We start from the raw sequence: 22,531 nt of genomic DNA on the forward strand, positions 1-22,531 counted from the left end.
CATATTTGCGTACACACTGCTAAGAGAATGAGGCCAAATGTGGCCCAAACCACCTCTGAATGTGGTCTGAGCGATCGGATCTCAATGCATCTTGAGTGCAATCACACCTGTACTTAGAGCTGTCCACTTGTGATTGGATCACTGACGAGGCATATTAACACCACGTCTGAACAGGGCCAATGATACAAACTTTTTCATGATCTGCTACACTAGAATCCCAATTTCATGCCTGGTTGACCTGGTTCTGCCCATCATACTATACGGGTGTAGAAGGGGAGATGAGAAGAAGGTACCACTGGAGTATTGATGTGTCCTCTGCTCTGTCTGGAGTTTCTATTTGCCTCTTTAATGTTCCTCTTTGAGCCCGCTGCGGCATGAAATTAGCATGAGCCAGGGACCAGACTGGCTGTGACTGTCTGATTTAATACGGGCAGGTGTGAAACAAATGAAGTGTTTTTATTTGTGTGTGAGTGAGTGTGTTAATCTCAGTGCACAGAGATACCAAAGGATGCAATCGTTATCAGTTTTGGGGTTTTCTCATTTAAGCGTGTTCAAGGCTGCTAAGGTTGCATTTCATTGCTGTATTTGGAATCCGCGCTATTTGCTAAAGACATGTAATGCTACATAGCAAAAGTGATGTTATAAATTGTGATTTGTGTAATAATAGTATCAGCCTGGATCAAGCCTTGTGCTCCACTCCCGAGGTGACTGAGGTCAAAATCTCTTTTTGTTTGGAAATGAAAAATCTCTTTTGCACTTATGTCAAATCATTTCAGTGGAACAAATCACGGTATATTTTTAAAATACACTCTTTATTGAGTAACATTTCCCTGTTGGCTGTAAAGGAAAAAAAGCACTAAATGTGGTGGTGTTGTTGTTTTTTTATTATCTTAAAACAGCTTTTCCTTCTCATGTACTCCATCACCCTTTGCTGTCATTTGATCTCTGTGAAAGGGAAATGGATAAAGATGTGTGTAACCTGAGAAAATGAACTAATCAAAAATGTATTCATGTAACACTTGATCATCACTCCAGCTGGTTGGGAAAGTGGAACTGAAAACCAGAAATGCAAATTGTTTATCTGGTGGGCTGAAATGCTTTTTCATGTGTGATTGATTTGATGCATTAACGTCTTGTGATATTTTCTTTATTTCTTCAAAAACATGTAAAAGGCAGCAAACATAAACTTGTTTTGCAGCTTTCGCATTACACAGAAAATACTGCAGGTTAAATAAACTGAATCCACGTGACCATATACTGTAGGAGATGGACTTATTTTTGGATACATTACATCACTCAGTGTACTCATAACTTAATGCTGTGTCCACCACACTGTTGTTTAGCAACTTAAGGTGTATAGTGATGGGTGGTCGTCCTGTCGGAGGAAATGTTTGTACAAAGAGCATACAGGTCCTAGCTGCATTAAAGTCTGTTTGACAGACTATCCATATGATGGCTAGGTGCTCATGCACAGGGGGAAATCGTAGTTTTACAGCATCTAATCAATGCCCTTGTGCTCCCAAAAAATATTGGATTCTTGGTTTTAGAATTCTTCATCCATATTCAAACAAATCTTGTCAATGTGAATGCAATTTAGCAATACTTAATATTTAAAAAAATATATATTTTTATTATGTAAAGAATTGTCAAAAACAAAATGTATGTTGCTTGTTCAATCCAACATGGTCGGCATTTCTGAAAACGGTAAAATAAGTAGGTCTCCATACTTAAGAATTGATATTCACTATTTGTGCTGTTAAACGTAGTCTGTCTTTGAAAGAGTTCTGGTGACATTTGCAGTATTTGTTTTCCATTTTAAATGCATACAAAACTTTCTAAAATTGATACTAATATTAACCCTGTTTGTGACAGGTGTCGACAAGCTCCTGTATTTTTTAAATGTTATCACGGGTTCTTCAGGTTTCCTTTTTATCCGGTTGCATCAACAACACTCTTTGGGGGGGTAACACCTGATACGGTGGTCCTGCTGCCAAAAATGAAAGCAGACCTTGTGGCCTTCTTGACCCTGTTGGCTAGATGACTGATATTACTTCCTAGGAAGTCATCCTCTCTTTCATCCCATGAGGCTTGCATCAGAGATTTTATTCATTTTAGTAAATTAGAAAAGATTAAATACACACTGCTTGGATCTACAGTTACATTTTTCAAAAGTATGGCAACCCCTCTTCGACCATTGCAGTTCCAGTGTGTGCCTCAGTGAAGCTGGCTGTTGGTTGGTTTTTATTATGTTTCCTTTTAATAATTATAATAATAAACTTTATTTGTATAGCACCTTTTGTACAAGACATTGAGCTCAAATTGGTTTACATTTAAAAAAGAATAAAAACAGGAAACACAAATTGAAAAAGGAATACAGGTAGAGATCTTTTTTTCTTATTTGTGTTTCTTGGTGCCTATGATTTGTTAATTGTTAGTACTACAGATACGTATATCATATATATGTATATATATATATATGTATGAATATTGTATATATGTGTGTATATATATATTGTATACATGTGTATATTTGTATGTACAGTGTATATATATATGTATGTATATGTATATATACCTTTACTTATATACAGGTATACACAGATTTATATACAGTACATATACAATTTTTATTTTGCAAAAATCTGTCTCATGGTACATTACAAAATAATTAGTACTACAGATTAGTATATCATATATATGTATGTACTGTATATATATTACATATATATGTATGTATCTATATTGTATATATGTGTATAGATAATATTGTATACATGTGTATATATATATATATACACATACTTATATACAGGTTTACACACACATTTATGTATACATATATAATTGGTATTTTGCAAAAATCTGTCTCATGGTACATTACAAAATAATTAGTACTACAGATTAGGATATCATATATATACAGTATATATGTATATATATTACATATATGTGTTTATATATGTACATGTATATGTTTATATATTACATATATTTGTACATTTATATATGTATGTATATATATATATATGTATATATATATATATATGTCTTGTTTGTACCTACTGTTTTTGCCATATATATGACCTCCCTCCCTCCATCCCTCAGGCAACAAGCTGTTGTTATTCACAAACACATCTGAACTCTGTCTGGTTAGTGTTTTGCACTCATTTGCCCTCCTCTTCCTCCTACTCCTCCTCCTACTCCTCCTCTTCCTCCTCCTCTTCCTCCTCCTCTTCCTCCTCCTTGTTGTTGTCTCCCAGCAGCAGCAGCAGCAGCAGCAGCAGCAGAAGAGAGAGAGAGGGGTAGTCAGTCAGTCAGATAGCTGCTGATGAGCCTGTGGTGTTTATTTAAAGCAGCTGTGGTTGAAGCGGAAGCGGAAGTCCTGCTGTGTGTTATCATCAGTATCAGCTGCTAGCTCAGTTAGCACAGCGCTGCTAGCAGACCGTTAGCCAGCGAGGGGCCCTTTAATTCACACAAACAGCTCAACATGAAACGAAAAGGAAACCCGAGGTCACTGGGGCGGTGATACCTGCTCTGATAACACACTTTAAAGGAGAAGACACCGGGTGAGTTAACCTTTTAAAGTCTCATTTCTTTTACACCAAGCTAGGTTAGCTAGCAGCTAGCATCACCACACAGCTGTAACTGACTGATCAGCTTCATATTAATGTAAAGAAATAACAATGCAAACAACTTAGTTAATATCTTCTAATGTCTTAAATATGTCAATGTCACATAGTTAATGTTAAACACAGCTAATGTTTGCTGCCACGTCAATATATTAGTGATAATAATCTCTTGACATTACCTTTTATATACATTTACTTAATGTTTTACAACTATTAACATCTTTGTGTGTATATATGTATACTCTATCTGAGTTGTGGGATGTAACCAAGTACATCTACCCAAGGTACTTGTACTTTACTTGAGTATTATGTTACTTTATACTTCTAAAAGAGGGAAATATTATACTTTTTACTGCAATAAATATCTCTGAACGTCAATATATATTAGTGATAATAGTGATGATCTCTTGAGCTCAACACTTGACTTTTTACCTTTTTATATACTTTATATACTAACTGTTTTACATCTCTGTGTGTATGTATTTATGTATTTATAGCTATACACAGTGTTGGGATGTAACCCAAGTTCTTACTTGTACTTTACTTGAGTATTTCCAATATTATGCTGCTTTATACTTCTAACTTCATCTCAGAGGGAAATATTGTACTTTTTACTGCACTAAATATCTCTGAACTTGAGTTACTAGTTACTTGCAGATTTTGATTATTAATCCAAAATATAATCAACAAATAAATGTTTATTATTATTATAATAGATTACACTATCCCAGCAGTATACAAAGTAATTAAAATAAGCTCCACCTTCACCAGCTGCAACATTAAAGGTCCCATATTGAAAACAAGTAAGATTTTCATGTCTTTTATATTATAAAGCAGGTTTAAGTGCTTTATAAATACCGTGAAAGTATTGAAGCGCTCAATCCACAGGGAAATACACACAGCCCGTAATCAGAAACTCTGCATTTGAAACAAGCCGTTAGGATTTCTGTCCATTTGTGATGTCACCAATATACAATATTTAGACCCTTTACCCAGTTTTAAAAGTAAACATTCTAAATGTGTCCCAGTTTATTTCTGGTTGCAGTGTATGTGAATGACATCAGCTGACAGGAAGTACACCAAAGATATTGTGCAATTCTGTGGTAATTCATTTGCAATTCCGTTGAAATTTGTGTTTAAGACAGAGTGTAAATACAGGCATAGTCAGGCCGACAGTATTACAAAATAAAGTTTTTTTTGAACATTACAGCATGTAAACATGTTCTAGTAGAAACACAAAATACATGTATGAACCTGAAAATGAGCACGATATGGGACCTTTTAAAGTGATGAACACCTTAATGCATCAATAATTATAATCCAATAATATAATGTATATTATTCTAAAATGGGCCATTCTACAAAATGAGTACTTTCACTTTTGGTACTTTTAAGTATATTTTGACGCTAATACTTTTTTTACTTTTATTCAAGTAAGATTTTGAATGCAGGACTTGTAACAGAGTATTTTATACACCGTGGTATTGCTACTTGTATTAGTACTTCTTCCACCGCTGTTCATACTTGTCATTTTGCATATACATATACTAAATTCCTGTTTACATTCAGTTCATTCATTTGCAATTACTGTCTCATTTATTTTACTTTATTTTATATTTTGTTTGTTCAATTTTATCCCTTGTTGTAACTTGCGCTATTTTATGTTTAGATTATCATTTTGTTTTTTCTCGCGTGATTTTCTTTTTGTTTTTCATACATATTTAATTAGCATTGTTGAAAGGGAGCCTGAAACTTAGGATTTTCATTGCCAACGACTGCAGCTTCTCTGTAATCGTTGTGTATATGATAAATAAAGAACGTGAACTTGAAACAATCCTGTTCCAGACAATAGTCTGGATCACAGCTTTAACAGCTGGATGCAGTGATAACAGCCACGTTGGCAGCCGCCTTATGAAACAGTGAAAATTGAAATGACTTTAGTTTGTTAGTAGTAAATGTATCATGGCATAATGTATTAACTGATGAATGCAGTATACAGTCTGTTTTATTCCGGTGTTTACATACAATACACCACTCAGAAATAATAATATGTTGTTGTTGTCTTAGTTTTGGGGCTTACCTTTTGTTTATCTGGGTCAGGGATTGTGCCTCTTAATCGTGCCCCCCATGCTGTATCAGTAAGCATAAATAATAACACCAAGCAGTGATACTGACACAGTCACTGTCACATTCCCAGTGCCATTGCTTTGTACGGGTTAAGAGGTCATCTGACCAGGGACCTGTATAATGAAGCTAAATTTCAGGCCTTCAGGCTTCATCAAACATTTGCAAGGTTCTGCTCATTTTAGATTTAATAATCCAAGTGTGAGCGAGATTATATGATATTTGGGATTTTTAACAAGCAGCTAATGTAACATCTACAGTTTTATGGGCTGATATTTAATAGGGCTGCTTCCTCTTAGTTAACTAAGATTTCTTTAGTAGATTAGTCATTTTCCAATGCTTTTTTCGTGCTGAATGACTCATTTCCAAGAAACTTATGAGCACATATCTGGTAATCGCTTTCGTTTACTTGATTCTTTTTGGAGAAACTCAGTTTCACAGATCTGTCGTTTAAATCAACTAATTGATTCGTCGACGAAATAGTATGAGTGTTAGTAGACTAAGAATTTCTTTGGGCGAGGACAGCCCTAATATTTGATGTAACAGACAAGATCAGACAAGAACTGTTCACCGTGGGGATACTAGATTCTTGTAGTTGATTGTAAAGGTTGTAGAAAATAAGCATATGACTAGAATTATAATCAGAAGTACAAATGTTACAATAATCAATCAGGTGTGGGAATTTTTATGTAGTTGAAACATCTCTTCTCTGGCACAGTGTATACAATGACAGAATATTATTTCCTTCACAAGTATTGCAGGTCTGTTTTTTGTGGATTTAATTAGATAATATGTTAAAATAATTGTAGAGTGTAAATTCTTGTATGAATTATTCATAAAGAGGTAGAATAACGAAGCAAAATCCCATAAATTAACACAAGAATTTCTGCACCATCTGCCATGTTAAACCTGCTGTTTGGAAACAACACAACAACAGTGTACAGTACATAGGATTATATATTTATCATGTTAGTTGGGGTGTAATGTTATGGTTTAATAGTGATGGTGTATACAGCCACAGGCCTTCTAGTCTGGTATGAAGCAGATCAAATGTAGACTGAACACTGTCTTGTGTCATAAACAACATGTTTGTGTGCTAAATTTACACACTTGAGTGTAATGAAAGAAAAGAAGCTACTTCAGTACCTAAAGTACACACGTGTCATGTAATAACTCATAACTCTATTTGTCTCGTCAAAATGAAAACATTTCATGCAGAAATATCCGTTTTATATTTGGTATGTTACTGTGGGATCATTTTCAAACAGCGAGACGAATGCACTGCAGTCTAGCAAATTCAGCAGTCTGTCGCTTATCTTTAGTGAAGGGTTATCTGAGGGGAGACAGCTGTTTATCAGTCTGCTGCACATCATACTCACTGCCTCTGACAATCACTTTCGCTTTTATAATGGATCAGCAGCTGCTTTGGGCAAATTGGCCCGTCTCCAAACTGACAGCTTTCTTGTAAATGACACAATGTTTTTAGTTAATCTCACATGGCAGGAAATTAATTAGAAGCACATTTTCAGATGAGCACTGTCATCACATAAAACTAAGTTACCTAGAGTCAGACTGTATTGACAGAATCCTAATATTTTCACAGTACTGTTATACTGTTGATAATATGACTGTTGGATACGACTATTATTGCTTTCATACGATATTTGATTTCACTAATCTTGAACAGCTAAACAGGATATTGTTATATTTAGCTGTAATGCAGCGTCACAAACTTTCTCATTTTACAGCTAAACCGTGAACTACAAGATGATTCTGAAAACATTTGAGGCGAGAAACAGGCATTAATGTAACATAATATTGATTCATATTTGATCAGCGCTGCCTAGTTTGACCGTTTGGTCGGAGTTCGCGAGTGATTGACAGCCGGCTCTCATAGACGGCAGCTGGACAGCGAACCTCAGATCAGCTCTTACTGCTTGTTTTCCTCCGGTATGTGAAATCTTGCAGATGCCGTTAGGAGCACCGGAGGACACAGAGGCACATGATTTTTTTCAGGTTACCTGTTTCATGTACTACTGTCATGATATAGCGACCGTTTTATAAAAATAACCCTTTTTCAATCATATTTGTTCCAATCTCGCCTACTTCAGCTTTAAGGCAGCAATGGCTGAGGACACAAAACTCCTCCCAAAGCCATTGTTTTTGCAGAGGAGCTGTCTGTATTTGCGACCAGAGGGAAGGAGGGCAGTGGTCGTGTGCTGTTGTCAGTGCTCTGCAAGTGGTGTGCTGGCAGGTTGGGAGTGGGGAGGCCAATTATTTTAGAGGATATGTTGGTGATTTTCAGAAGGTTGTTTCTATTGATGAGGGTGAGCATGGTGAAATAGAAAGGTGGCGCAGTACAGGAGGATGAGTTCAATAATGCTACGATACAGAAGGAGCGGGAGGTGGGGTTTGACTGAGAGAACCTTTAGTTTACGGATGGTAGAGTCTTTGTTGGCAGCGTTTATGGATGTCTCTGGTGTGGTGATCAAAACTCAGTTCATTGTTCAGGAAGATGCAGAAGTGGTGAGTTTTTTGCGGATGTCAGAAGATGAGCTCCTTCATCTCGGTGACGTTGAGGAGGAGGTGACACAGATTGTTGGCAGGATGTGGCTGAGTCCCTGTCGTTGAGGTGGCAGTATGGCTGTCATCAGAATATTTAAAGTTTAAAGACAGTCATTGGTCCAGAGTGTGTATAGAAAGGGACTCAGAAGAACACCATGACCCCACGAGATGGGATTAGTGGTGTGGGAGTGCTGTTTTCTTAGGTGGAACAGATGGGTGGTTTCACCTTCTGAAAAGCTTGCCTGGTATTCATGCTGCTAAAGTCCTGTTCTAATTTGTCCTTATATAATAGTTTTGCTTTCTTTTATTACATTTTCATAGAGTGGTTAATGGTTGAAGCCAGTCTTTGCAATGTAAATGGATGACTTCTCATAGAAAACTTTGGCCATGGTCTGGAGGATGATATCTAACTCTTGTGATGACCCCATGATTTAGTGTCATTTCACAATTTTGATCTCTTTATTCTATTATATTTGTATACATGCAAATGTATACAAGCTTCTAAATTATATTATACTGTAATATGTATGTAATTTTATACAATTGTCCTGTAATAGATTTTTTAAGTAAAAGTGGGAATACCAGTGTAAAAATACTGTCACATGTAAAACTCCTGCATTCATAATTGTATTAAGTTGAATTACATTAGTATTGGTATAAAAATGTATTTAAAGCTATTAGGGATGGATCAGCTGCTGTGCTGATCGTTATGGACTGATATAAAAAGTCATATGTCATAAAATGTCATGAAAAAGTCATATTATAGTATGTCATAAAAAATCGTAGTATGCTATACAAAGTAGTACTAAAATGTCATAAAAACGTCATAGTATCGTATGTCATTAAAATATAAAAAGCCATTATATAGTATGCTATAAAAAGTAAAAAATAAATCAAATGTATTGATGCATCACTGTAAGGATCACTTTAATGTTGCTAAAAACATGGTTAATTTGAACTACTTTATACTGCTGGGTAGTTTGAGCTATAATAACACATCATAGTTTATTTGTTGATTATATTTTGTATTGATATTCTGAATCTGCAAAGTATCCAATAGCTAAAGCTGTGAAATAAATGTAGTGGAGTAAAAAGTATATATGGCTCTGAAATGTTGTGAAGTAGAAGCATAAAGTAGCGTAAAATGGAATAACTCAAGTCCAAGTCCTTTATCATGTTTCTACAGTAGCACATGTTCCTTTTCTGCTAATAGATCTCCTGAAATGCTACACGCTGGATCTTTTTAAGTAAAAGTACTAAAGCCATTAATTCTCAATCTTTCTCCGTTTCTGCTTTTAGAATCGAACCATTCCCAACCTGTGGCGAGCAGAGTTTGTGCTTCCTGCTCTCCAAGTCAACCTTCGCCTTTGACCTTTACGCCCTCACCATCTATACGGCCAGTGTTTGGCCACCGTAACCATGACGACGGGGGGTTGTTGCCACCTGCCTGGCTCTCTGTGTGACTGCGCGAGCAGCCCTGGCGTGTGGAAGAGCGTGGAGGAAGCGGGTGGTGACGGATGTCAGGCGCTCTACGTCACCCAGGTCACCGCCATAGACGGACGATTGCTCTCCTCTGTGCTCAAACCCATGAGCACACAAAGGTAAGACCTACTCACACTCATGATGTCAGGGAAGAAGTCCTCTGGGGTGAATTTACATTAACAGAAATATGCAGGACAAGCACACCACAGTGGAGCCATCGTTCATTTTATTATTATTTTTCCTACAGTGACATATCAAAAAGTCTTCTGTGAAAAGGCCTAGTGCTTATATCATATATGTATTTATTGAATTGTATTTGTGAAGTACACTTTTTCTGCTGCTCCCGTACACTCGCTACCAGACAGCCCTTTCCGACGGTGAGCTTGAGCCATTCTATCGCTCTCTTCAAAGCCACCAGACTCCATTCGCAAAAATAATAATTTTGCCTAGCAGAACAGGAGTATACATACAACTCCACTTCAAAAAATCCAGCTAACCATTTCAGTTATATCCAAACTTAGCATAGCTTCATGATTAGCTTACTTTGGTAACCTACGTCACTGCTTTTTTTCTTCTTCTTCTAACAGCTAAGTGGGAGTTTCCAATTAACAAAAAACGTAAAAGAACGCAGAGCCTTTAAATGCATCTATTTATTCTGAGCTGGTCCACAGTTGAGTGTCATTGCATTTTAGTCTAACAGTTCTTTTTTGTAATGTATTTTATTTTCACCTCAGTGATGGTCCTATCTGCCGTATTTGCCACGAAGGAGGCAGCAGTGAGTGTCTCTTGTCTCCGTGCGACTGCACAGGCACCCTGGGCACGGTGCACAAGAGCTGCCTGGAGAAGTGGCTCTCCTCTTCCAACACCAGCTACTGTGAGCTCTGCCACACCGAGTTCAGCATCGAGCGCCGACCGAGGCCTCTCACAGAGGTAACAAAGGTCAATGCCCTTTGCTTTGTCTGCATCAATCTTTCTGCTCGTCTTTTTTATTCCTCTTGGGTCGGGCTGCTGTTTGTGAATGAAAATTCTTGTTTAAATAGAGAGGCTACACGGTATTAAGTATGATTTTTTGGAATGTACCACACTGAGGCCATATCGTCAAATTTAAATAATTTATTTAATATGCAATAGCAACAACATTTCACCAGTCAACTGAGAACAAACTTTTAAACAACAAAAAGAAGATCAACTTGATGGCAGGAAGGTACTACTATACCTGAATGCACCATGAAGATATATTTTCTTTCTCATCTTTCTGCTTGCTTTCCATTCTTGATTGACTTAATATCTCTCTTCCATTTGTCTATCTACCTCTCCCTCTCTCGTATATAATCTCCCTCTTCTTCTTCCACAGTGGCTGCGAGACCCCGGCCCTCGTAATGAGAAGAGGACGCTGTTCTGTGACATGGTGTGCTTCCTGTTTATCACGCCTCTGGCAGCCATTTCCGGCTGGCTGTGCCTGCGGGGCGCTCAGGACCATCTTCAGCTGAGCAGCTGGCTGCAGGCCATCGGCCTCATCGCCCTCACCATCGCCCTCTTCACCATCTACGTCCTCTGGACCCTGGTAACAATTAATCCACACACATGTTAGACTGTAGCACTACTGGAATGCACATTTAAAATTGCCTCTCTACCTCTTTCTACCTCCCCCTCTTTCTCTCCCTACCTCTCTACCTCCCTCTCTCTACCTCCCTCTCCCTCTCCACCCTATCTATACCTCTACCTCCTTCCCTCTCTTTCTACAACTCTCTCTCTACCCTATCTATATCTCTCTCTCTCTCTCTACCAGCTAAAAGTTCATGTATATAATTGATCTCTTACCTGGTTGTCTGTGCAGGTATCTTTCCGCTACCACTGTCAGCTGTACTCTGAGTGGAGAAGAACAAACCAGAAAGTACGTCTGCTCATTCCTGAAGCCAAGGAGTCAAACTCTTCCCAGCATTCCTTGCTCTCGACCAAACTGATGAAGAAGTCTGCCAATGAGAGTATAGTATGAGACCAAATGGTGATAATGGTGTCTTTTATATGCAGGGGGCTGATTGTTGAATACCAGCTAGCCTTTAAAGAAGCACTTGTGGTTGCTTTTTACAAACAAAAACATCTTTGCCCCGTCAGTACTTAAATTCACATTACTTTCTAAAAAGAAATCGGTCTGATGAGCACATTCAAATGGAGTCTGGGTGTTGACCAAGCTTATGCAAAGGCACAGAGGAACGGAACAGCACGTGGAGATGTGCAGAGACATTTACAGAGACACGGAACAGTCTCATCATGGATACGATGATAACTTTAAATAACAATGAACCTAGAATAAAAAATGACCAAACTAACTTGTTTAGTGGACTGTGAAATGTTATAATTATTGTTCTGCTTGGTTTCAACAACACACTGATGGTCTATAGATGGCTGCTGAGTGTAGCAGCTTCTGTTCATTGTTGTGCTGCAAAGATGAAAGTGAGTAAACTGCTAGATACATGTCATATCTGGGCATGTCCTTACCTGTATAGGCCTTGCAGTCTCTGCACAACGTCGCCCGTTGAGGAGCTCTTTCAAGAAATTATCCCATATTAATCTGTAAAGGAAAAAGAAGATTATTGATTTATTCACAATCCAGATGCCATTATGCTGTCTGAGATGAAACTTTAATTTTCGCACAAGCTTGTTGGACTTCTTTCAAGTTTTTTTTGCTTTTTTTTATCACACATCTGTTTTTACATTTCATCCAAGAATGGATTGCAGCACAGCATTAGTAAAGCAGAGATTGTGCAATAAAACACTGTGGACATCGAGGTCTTCATCAAAAGTACATGAAGAGACCTCTGCAAACATGCACAGTTATGCATGTAAGCACTGTTAATACTTTTTGGGGGATATTTTTTTTTATTTTGTAGTGTTAAGTGTATTGTAAAATTGTTTTGTGGTTTAAAAAAAAAAACATTTCTTAAACCACTAAACTCAACAGTGTCCTCATAGAGGTTCTTGTATTATCAGCACTTAGCCAGCAGGTCTTGTATAGATCGATAGAAAAGTGTTGTTGGGTGGCTGATGCAGTGTACAAAAGCATCTTTTTGCCTGCCTGTTAAAGTACTTAATTACTGCTATTTCCTTCTGTTTATTTTTTTAAAACTATACACATCGCTGTATATGTGTAGTTTCCATAATAATCACACAAAGAGTCAGGGAAACACAAACTTCCTGCGAGCATTTATCATTGAATTGTCTCTGATCTGATGATGGGGGTGGGTACATTATGCAAGCACCACTAAGGCTTAATCTGATTTTAGCTTTGTTTTGTCCTTTTTTTCAAGGAAGCCACTCGATGCTTACGTGCTTTTCTAAATCCATTTGATGGATATCGATGTTTTTTTTGGAGTGCAAACTTGCCCTCACCATGTTTTGATGTTACTGAGCAGACTTTTTTGGGCCTGTGTTGATTGTTTGGGTGAGTAGAGAAAATTTGCTTCTCTCTCTCTCTGGTGTGTATATAGTTTGGTGCAGTTTATAATCAAGTCACTTATAGCGGCTGTCAGAAAACACAAACCACAGTGTCTGCCTGGTTTCCCGATTTCCGTGTCATAACATGGTGCAGTTTTGAACATAGTTTATCATTTAATTTAGGTTATGGAAAGCAGGTTAAATTGACGTGAACACACTGTGGTCCGTTGTTAAAACCAACAGGGTTTTAAGAACGCAACACTGTTGTCCTCTTTGGAGTGATGCAGGTGTCAAAGCCGATGGTTATACTGCACAATCCTACTATTTGTGTTTCATTTATAACTGTGCAGTTCTGTGGGGTGCAATAAAAGAAACCTTAGCATTGAAAGCAATGAGGCAAGATTAAAATTTGTCTAAAGCTAGACTGATTATTCATTTTATGAGTAAACTTTAGTTCCAAGATCACAATTATTGGCTTTTCTCTATTCAGTGAAATTACATTTATATATTTATTAGGGCTGTCAATCGATTAAAATATTTAATCGCAATTAATCTCATGATTGTCCATAATTAATCACATTTTTTATCAGTTCAAACTTGACTGACTTACCCAAAACTTCATGGGATTATCATAAAGTGGGTGTCTGTAAAGGGGAGACTCGTGGGTACACACAGAAGCCATTTTATTCAGATATCTTGAGGTCAGAGGTCAAGGGAACCTTTTGAAAATGGCCATGCCAGTTTTTCCTCACCAAAAATTGAGCGCAAGTTTGGAGCGTTATTTAACCTCCTTCCCGACAAGCAGTATCTTAACTCTAGCTTTAAAACTGAGACACCGCTACAACCGCTGAAAGGTCGATTTGCGTTAAAGAAATTAGTGGCATTAAAACTAATTTGCGTTATAATCGCGTTAACTTTGAGTCCTAATTTTTATTAAGGAGTGATCATAATTTTTGATTATTGTACTTATTAATGCTGATTAACATACTGATCATGATTTGTTCTTCCTATGTGCTTTTCGTTAACTTTTCCCTAGTTGTTAAAGTCAATTTTGCATTCAGTATTGACACATTGTAAACACATGCAGTACATCACCTACGGTGTGCAGAGGCCAAAAGTCTGGATATTATGCACAATTGTTTTATTAATGCTTTTTAATTAAAAATACATATATATTTACTTTGTAACAATCAGGCTTGACCAAACAATATGTTACATTTTCATGCTACAGAAACCTTGTGATCTGAAATGACTCTACAAGTTCAGTGGCTCCCTGGGGTTGTTGTAAAACAGTAGTCGTAGGAGAACAGGGTGCATCTCCGTAGTGCCGTTTGGTGGGAAACTGACACCATAGTGTCGTGTTGAGCAACCAACTTTATATCTGTATGACTGCTGACAGTGTGGCATTACCAGGAACCAGTGAGCAATGAGCATAAACATTATTTCCTTGCTCTGGCCTTTTGTTTACACCAACATTACACTTTTAGTTCCTGGTGGGAAGTCCCACATACTGCCCCAGGTAATCGTTTGTTTGATTCGACATACTATACGATGACTTTGTTTTGTTTGTTTTCTTAGACATACTATAACTTTTTTTTTTTACTTTTTTCGACAAACTGTGCTGTGATTTTTTTTTTTTATTTTTCGACATACTATGCTATAACTTTTTTAAAGATATTTTCTGACATACTATACTATGACTTTTTTAAATTTTTCTTCCCCTTTTTTCGACATACTAAACTTTGACTTTATTTTTTTTAATTTTTCCGACATACTATAATGACTTTTTCATATTTTTCCACATACTATACCATGACCTTTTTTTTTGGACATACTATACTATGACTGACTTTTTTCGACATACTGTACGACATAATGCACTTTTAGCTCCTGGTGGGTTGTCCCACATACTGCCCCGGTTCATTTGTTTGTGTTTTTAACTAATCTCCGAACAAAGGATTAAATCCTGCGATGCACCCGGGGGGACCTTATAAGCTTATGAGTCATTTGATCATCCATGTGTTTACTGTTTGTCATGAACGAGGCTTTACTCTAAGTATTGGGATCTGTTGGGAAACTGATTTGAAGAAATGTAAAAAGCGGAGGTGCAGTCAACAAACAACTGTATTTGTTATTGGAAGTTTGTAGTACAAAGTATGCAACACTGCTCCGTCTTTGACTCCCCGCAGATCCTCATATCTCCAAAGAGTTTTTGAGTGTATTGCAGTTAATTATAAGGTAATACTTTACTTTATATAGCTTCACAATTCAAATCCAGAAAGGAATTTTAAATCATTGTTTTCTTTGTAAATGTTAATGTTTCTTCCGTTGTGTTATGTTGTCTTAACATTTTTGTAAACTTTATTTTTTTTCGAAAGCGTGGGTATGTTGATATGTATCATTTGTAATTTATGTTGCAATTCTTAAGTATTCACATTTTTAAATACTACAATGTTTATGGTGTGCTGTGAAAAAAAAAGAAAGTTGTCTTCACCAAAATACTGGTACCTGCAATCAGCCAAGAATTATTTGCAAAGCAAATAAAACATGATGATAAATGATGGTTGTGTTGATGATATTCACTGTCTGTTCTCTGCTCATGTGAAGAAGACATGTATATGTTCTAGTTCAACATGTCAGTATAGAGGCTATGATATGGCTGTTTACAGATAATCCTCTTAGTCTAGAAAGGATGAGATGTCATTACTATAAGTCTGTTTTTGACCCCAGCTGTATAAATGTAGCCATTAATCCTGATGAAAAACAACTGCTGATGTCAAGTTTTGCTTCCCTGGAAACTCGCTACTGCATTTGGAAAATATATAAGCAGCTTAGTTATAAAAAAAACACTAGTTCAAAATATTCCATATGCTGGTGAACAAACAGTCCGTCTCTGATAAAAATAAAATACTAAAAATGTTTGAATGTAAGTGAAAATTAGTGAGCAAAATTTGTTATTTATTGGTACCCTGATATTGCCACTGGAATTAGTCGTGTTCCAGATAAACATTCTTCTTTCATGGCATTTTTCAATATACTATGCCTTTTTTTTTTACTTTTTCCAGCATACTATACTACAACCTTTTTTTAAAACTTTTACATACTCTGACTTTTTTGACATACTATATGACTTCTTTTTTTTAACATTATACTATGACCTTTTTTTTCCGACATACTACTATGACTTTTTTAACATAATCTTTCGACATACTATTATGAATTTTTTTAATGGTATTTTCCAACATACTATACTATGACTTTTTAAATGAAAACTTTCGACATACTACTATGACTTTTTTTTCCACGAAATATTTAGACAAACAATACAATGACTTTTTTTCACTAAATTTTCAACATACTATACAATGACTTTTTTTTATCCATGAAATTTTCGACATACTATACCATGACTTTTTTTTCACTAAATTTTTCTACATACTATACTATGACTTTTTTTTCCCATGAAATATTTAGACAAACAATATGACTTTTTTTCACTAAATTTTCGACATACTATACTATGACTTTTTAAATGAAAGTTTTCGACATACTATACTATGACTTTTTTTTCCATGAAATTTAGACAAACAATACTATGACTTTTTTTCCATGAAAATGTTCGACATATTATACTATGACTTTTTTCGTGAAATATTTCGATAAACTATACTATGACTTTTTTTCATAAAAGGTTTCAACATACTATACTGTGATTTTTTTGTGAAATTTTTCGACATACTATACTATGAGTTTTCTTCATTAAATTTTCGACATACTATACTATGACTTTTTAAATTAATTTTTAGACATACTAAACTATGACTATTTTTTCGTTAAATTTTTCGACATACTATACTATGACTTTTTTGCCATGAAATTATTCAACATATTATATGACTTTCACAAAATCTTTGAAAAGACTTTACTATGATGTTTTTCATGAAATCTTTCGACATATTACACTGACTTTTTTATGACTTATTGTCATACTATATTACTTTATGACATACTATACTATGTCTTTTTTTATCAGGGCTGAGTGCAGCACAATGCAAGCTTCACATATTTGCAGCTCCAGGTTGTAGTTAGACACATTAAATAATATTGCGTAGTTTAGTCCGAAACAATTGAACTGATATCAGGTAAAATCTTGTTCTGAAAAGTTACTAGTAACTATAGCTGTCAGATAAATGTAGTGGAGTGACAAGTACAATATTTCTCTCTGAAATGTTTTAGTAGAAATATAAACTGCTATACAATAGGTGCCCTTCAGTAAAATACTAGTTGAACTCAGGTACAGTACTTGAGTAAATGTATTTGGATACTTTGCAGCAACTTGATGAAACAAGACTGTTCTCTTTTTAAAAATCAGAGAAAACACAATTTTCAGTAAAAACACATCCGTTCAACACTTTCCTTTTGTCAAGAATTTTATTCTAAATTCATACAGTTTTTTAAATTTAAAGTAAAACAATGACAACTGAAGCCAAATGTTCTTCGATAAATACATAATGAGGATTTTGGCATGATAACTTATCTGATGTAAGAAGTTAGAGGAACCACGCTGTCAAACGCATAATACTGCTTCACCAGGTTGGAGTAACTGCCTGTAGTTTATTTACACAGCACCATCTAGTGGTAACCATTGAAATGTATTTCACATCCTACCTGTACACGACAGTTTCAGTTCAAACAACTTAACAAATTCACAGGGTTCATTAAGACAGCAACGACTGCCCTGTTCCTGCATTGCAGGAACCTTCACATTGGCTCCATGAACAACTCGACTGACCAAGTGACATAAAGGCTTCTTGAAGATTTCTTTCATGGCAGAAGAGAAGAGCACTAGTGAATTCAAAAGTCCTATATAAAAACAGAATGATAGGTAGAAAGAAAGATAAAAAGGATAGAGTGACGAGGGAGTTGGCCGTGAGCAGAGCAACGGGAACAAAAAGTGCACAGGCGATGTGATGTCGAGGTGGATGTGGAGAGGTGGAGGCGGAGTGTTATGGGGTTTAGTGTCACAGGCTCTGGCAGCACTGGAGTTTGTTGCCCTTCTGCCCGTCAGTGGTTGGGGGGACACTTATGTCCACTACATTGTTGCCCGGAGACTCATCATGTGCAGATCTGTCCGCTATCTGCTTCTGTGACACGATGCGGTAGATTTCTGCAGAGGGACATTCCAGAAAGAAAAACACAATGATGCTCTGGATTTCTTTAAACTCTTCACAAATGGTTTAATTTATCTGTATATGAGCGATGGCACTGGTGTTTGTATATCCCCATTTGTAGGAAAATAAAACTGTGCAGTCCCATATCAAAAGGGTAAAACATTAAGTTAACTGTGCAGCTTAAAATATCTAATTTTCAGAGAGTGACAGATGTTTTCACCAATTAATTAAATGTCAAATGAATCCTTGACACATGAGATACAGCACTGAGTCTTGCTCTTCCTACCTGTTAAAATGTTCTTGAATGCTTCTTCTACATTTGTGGAGTCCAATGCTGATGTCTCAATAAATGAGAGAGTGTTCTTTTCTAATGTGGGAGGAGAAGAAAGATACAGATTAGATTAGATCTAGATTATAAGACTGTTGCTTTATTGCCACAGCGCTTGGTGATTTACCTGCGAAGGCTCGAGCCTCATCAGTGGGCACCGCCCTGAGGTGGCGGAGGTCGCTCTTGTTTCCAACCTGCATGATGACGATGTTGTTGTCAGCGTGGTCCCTCAGCTCCTTCAGCCAGCGTTCAATGTTCTCGTATGTCAGGTGCTTGGCGATGTCGTAAACCAGGAGAGCTCCAACTGCACCCCGGTAATACCTGGTGACAGCATAAACTAGATGAATACAACAACTATACCATCTTTATATCCAGTGCAATATTTACATCAATATACATGATTAGTTTACACAAAGAGAAAAACACTCACGCTGAGGTGATTGCTCTGTAGCGTTCCTGTCCTGCTGTATCCCAAATTTGAGCCTTTATCGTCTTGCCGTCCACCTGGATGCTGCGGGTGGCGAACTCCACCCCAATGGTGCTCTTGCTCTCCAGGTTGAACTCATTTCTTGTGAAACGGGAGAGCAGGTTACTCTTCCCCACGCCAGAGTCTCCGATTAGTACGACTGTAAACAAAACAATTGGGCGTGACAACATTTCACTGTACCCAGCTTAACGTCAAACTGCCACACCTACTGCTACTGCAGTAGTCTTAATTTATAAATGACAATGCACATTAACTGAGAAATGTGCCACACCATCATTTCCAACTAAAGAATTATAAACATGAATGCTAATAGGTACAAACTGTACAAAACAACTATCATTAAAAGGTTGCACTAGCGTCAGGTTATCATTCAATTATGGCCATTTTCAGGCAAAGCGAAAGTGCTGACTTAGTTTTGCTGCTTTTCCTTTTTGTACTGAGAAAACAGACTTTGACCTGCTGGGAGTCATGCAGGAAGAAGCTGACAAAAAACCTGCTCTATGGGAAAACTGACTCAACAGTTTCTCAAGGCCTCTGTTCCTGTGTATTTTGCAACGAGTCATCACTATATCAAATCAGTTTACAGCTGCCACACCGGCCTGGGCCTCTTTTTTTAACTGTACTTTAATACTTTACTCACTAGATAGATGTGATAAAGTCTATGAGTTTCTGTTTCCTCTTCAGTAAACTCCTTAAGTATCTAAATCTTGTAAACCACTCTCTCCTGTTAACTACAGCACTATGTCACTAAAGCTTGCTTGTGAATCTTCATCTTAAAGCAGGTTCCTTGTCCCTTCATATTAACTGGTCTATCTGATAGTTAGTGACCTCTGCAAGCTGAAAGGGACAGTATGGAGGACAGAACCTGTCAAAATCAAAATGAATAAAAATCATAACTACATAAATGTCATTAAATGTAGCAAAAAATAATATTAAAAATGAATGTAGCTAAGGGCTGTCCCGAATACCATTTTTGTTTTGGCTTCGAAGCTTTGATGAGAAATATTTGAAGGTATTCAAAGCTTCATTGCGGTGTGGTACAGCGCAATGTTCTTCCGTCTCCATCTCCCCCGTTTCAGTGCCACGGACGCACTACTGTACATACACACGCACCTCTACACACAACAAACAGCGATATCCGTCTGAGAATAACTAATAATCAATGTTTATTATGAATAATGTTGTGGGATTATACCTGATTTCATGGGCTATTTTGAGATTTATACTTTATTATTACATACTTATATTTAACAAAAAAGAATGAAGCATTCGAATATCGATTTGGAGGTCGATTACCATGGCAACGGTCAAAGCTTTGAAGCATTCGGGTCAGCCCTAAACGTAGCCATGTGACATAAATTGATATTTTTGTTTAAATTTGCTTCTTTATCTTTGTATCAATTCCCTTATTTATTTACTCTTCTGTTTAATTTTCCCTTTCATTTATTTATTTTTATTAATTCTTAAATGTGTGTATTTATTTCTGCATTTATTTTTAATTTATTTAATTATTTTTGTATTTGTTATTTGCATTTATTTTTATTTTTTTATTTATTTATTGGATGTTTTTCATTTATTTTTACTCTTTACATTTTTTTATTTATGCATTTATTTTTTATTTTGGTAGGTTCTGTCTTCAATAGAACAGTTCTCAGGTTCTCGTCTAATCAGGGAGAGCTCTTACATATTATTTTTATTCATTTATTTGTTGCATTTATTTTTTTGTTTATTTATTTATTTATTTTTGCATTTATTTTTGATATATTTTTGGCAGGTTCTGTCTTCCACAGGACAGTTCTCAGGTTCTCGTCTAACCAGGGAGAGTATTACATGTATGCATAACATCATATGTTTATTGATTTCATAGCTACATTTGTTTACAACAAAAAAAAATGAGGTCAGAGAGCAACATGTTGAAACTAAACTCCAATGTGTAAAAGAACCATGTTACTAGTGACTCAGTCAGGTCAAATCTATAATTGCTTGGTATGGAGGTTAGCCATCACTCCCAAGGTGGTGGATGGGAAAGAATGTGCACACCTGAAGCAGGTATTTAACAGTGACATCAAAGAGTCCTCCCTCAGGCGACAAGTTCACACCACAAAGGGAGCTCCTGTTTACCTTTCACTTGAACGCATCTAATTACATGAGACAGTCTTAAGAACATAGGGGATGTGAGTGTTTATATACCTAAAGACAACTTCTCTTCCATGACATGAAGTTTAGTTATTGTTATAGTAAATAGCTCCACCCTTTGGACCAGCTAGCAGGGATAACCTCACTCTGTCAAATCCATGAAGCAAAACAAATCATTTACAACAGATAGAAGCAGTAAAACATCTTAGGTAGAAGTAAAACACGAGGTTAATTATAAATGTGAAAACATGCTAAGCTACAGTTAGCAGCTAGCTGCCAGCAGCAGCTGATGTTAAAGTGACACAGTTAGCATGATGCTAACCTTTAGCTGTTTCCTTCACTAAACAACATCACATAATGTTATATATATAGGAGTAGTTTCAGCTCAGCTTGCCTTTGAACAAGAAGTCGTACTCGTCGTCTCTGTTCCCCATGGTTGGATGAGATCACCTCGCAGAGATTGAGGCGGTGATGACAGATAGTATTCCTCCTCTAAAGCTAACTAGCTAAACAACCAGGCTGCTGCTGCTGAGCCGAGATGGAGAGAGTCGTGATGGGAAGTCCGGCTCTTTTTAGTGAGCCGGATCATTTGGCTCAGCTCACCAAGAAGAGCCGGCTCCCAAACGGCTCTTCATTTTTACCACTTCTGCCTTTTATAATTCAGCCAAATGTAGCGCAGTTTTGACCTTTGATTAGTATGTGTGCACATATATCACTTAAATTGTTCAATATAATTATACTGAACCTTATAATTTCCAAAATATTGTAATTTTACATGTTGCTTTGTTTCTGACTGCCATTCATTTTGTCTGCATTCGCACACCACACTCTTTCTCTCCTCCTCTCCTGGTACGTGTCCACAGGAGCGTTTTTTATCGCGAGGGTACGCAACACTTCCCAACATTGGACGCTTGGTGTGCCGTCCTAGACACAAGGCTGTCCCCACCTGATTGGACGAATGCTTTCCCGCCGTTGGCTGCTGCTCCCAGCTTTCAAACCGGAAACATTATCGAGGCTCGTTTGGAAACTTTCTTCTCTTATTTCACGAAAATAAGAGAAGGAACCGAAATGTGTTTCTGAAAACATTTGAGGCAAGAAATAAGCCACGCAGTGCTGAATCTCTCTTTATTTTGGATCGAAAACGTTTATTTTAAAAGATTCTCGGGAGTTTCGA

General features: G+C 36.8%; 2 protein-coding genes across 7 annotated transcripts in view; one reads left to right on the forward strand and one right to left on the reverse strand.

Moving 5' to 3' along the window:
• The window catches only part of march2 (membrane-associated ring finger (C3HC4) 2), a 33,768-nt gene extending 21,617 nt beyond the window's left edge, over positions 1 to 12,151 (forward strand). For 4 of the 6 annotated variants that reach the window (XM_037769300.1, XM_037769302.1, XM_037769303.1 and 1 more), the window contains 5 exons: positions 3,381 to 3,566; positions 9,618 to 9,919; positions 10,535 to 10,739; positions 11,155 to 11,364; positions 11,638 to 12,151. In XM_037769300.1, the coding sequence (XP_037625228.1) occupies positions 9,738 to 9,919; positions 10,535 to 10,739; positions 11,155 to 11,364; positions 11,638 to 11,796 (756 nt within the window). In that variant the 5' untranslated portion in view covers positions 3,381 to 3,566; positions 9,618 to 9,737 and the 3' untranslated portion in view covers positions 11,797 to 12,151. Of the gene's footprint in view, positions 1 to 3,217; positions 3,567 to 9,617; positions 9,920 to 10,534; positions 10,740 to 11,154; positions 11,365 to 11,637 lie in introns of those variants that run through there. The other 2 variants (XM_037769299.1, XM_037769304.1) reach the window with 2 other exon arrangements.
• Positions 12,152 to 17,647: 5,496 nt separating this feature from the next.
• LOC119488204 (ras-related protein Rab-11B) lies at positions 17,648 to 21,907 on the reverse strand. Its single transcript, XM_037769636.1, has 5 exons — positions 21,752 to 21,907; positions 19,165 to 19,360; positions 18,862 to 19,055; positions 18,693 to 18,773; positions 17,648 to 18,402 (listed from the first exon to the last, which is right to left on the reverse strand). The coding sequence occupies exons 1-5, from the start codon at positions 21,789 to 21,791 to the stop codon at positions 18,257 to 18,259; spliced, it is 657 nt and encodes a 218-aa protein (XP_037625564.1). The 5' UTR covers positions 21,792 to 21,907; the 3' UTR covers positions 17,648 to 18,256.
• Positions 21,908 to 22,531: the final 624 nt, after the last annotated feature.

Source organism: Sebastes umbrosus, chromosome 5, assembly GCF_015220745.1.
Source record: "Sebastes umbrosus isolate fSebUmb1 chromosome 5, fSebUmb1.pri, whole genome shotgun sequence".
Taxonomy (NCBI): domain Eukaryota; kingdom Metazoa; phylum Chordata; class Actinopteri; order Perciformes; family Sebastidae; genus Sebastes; species Sebastes umbrosus.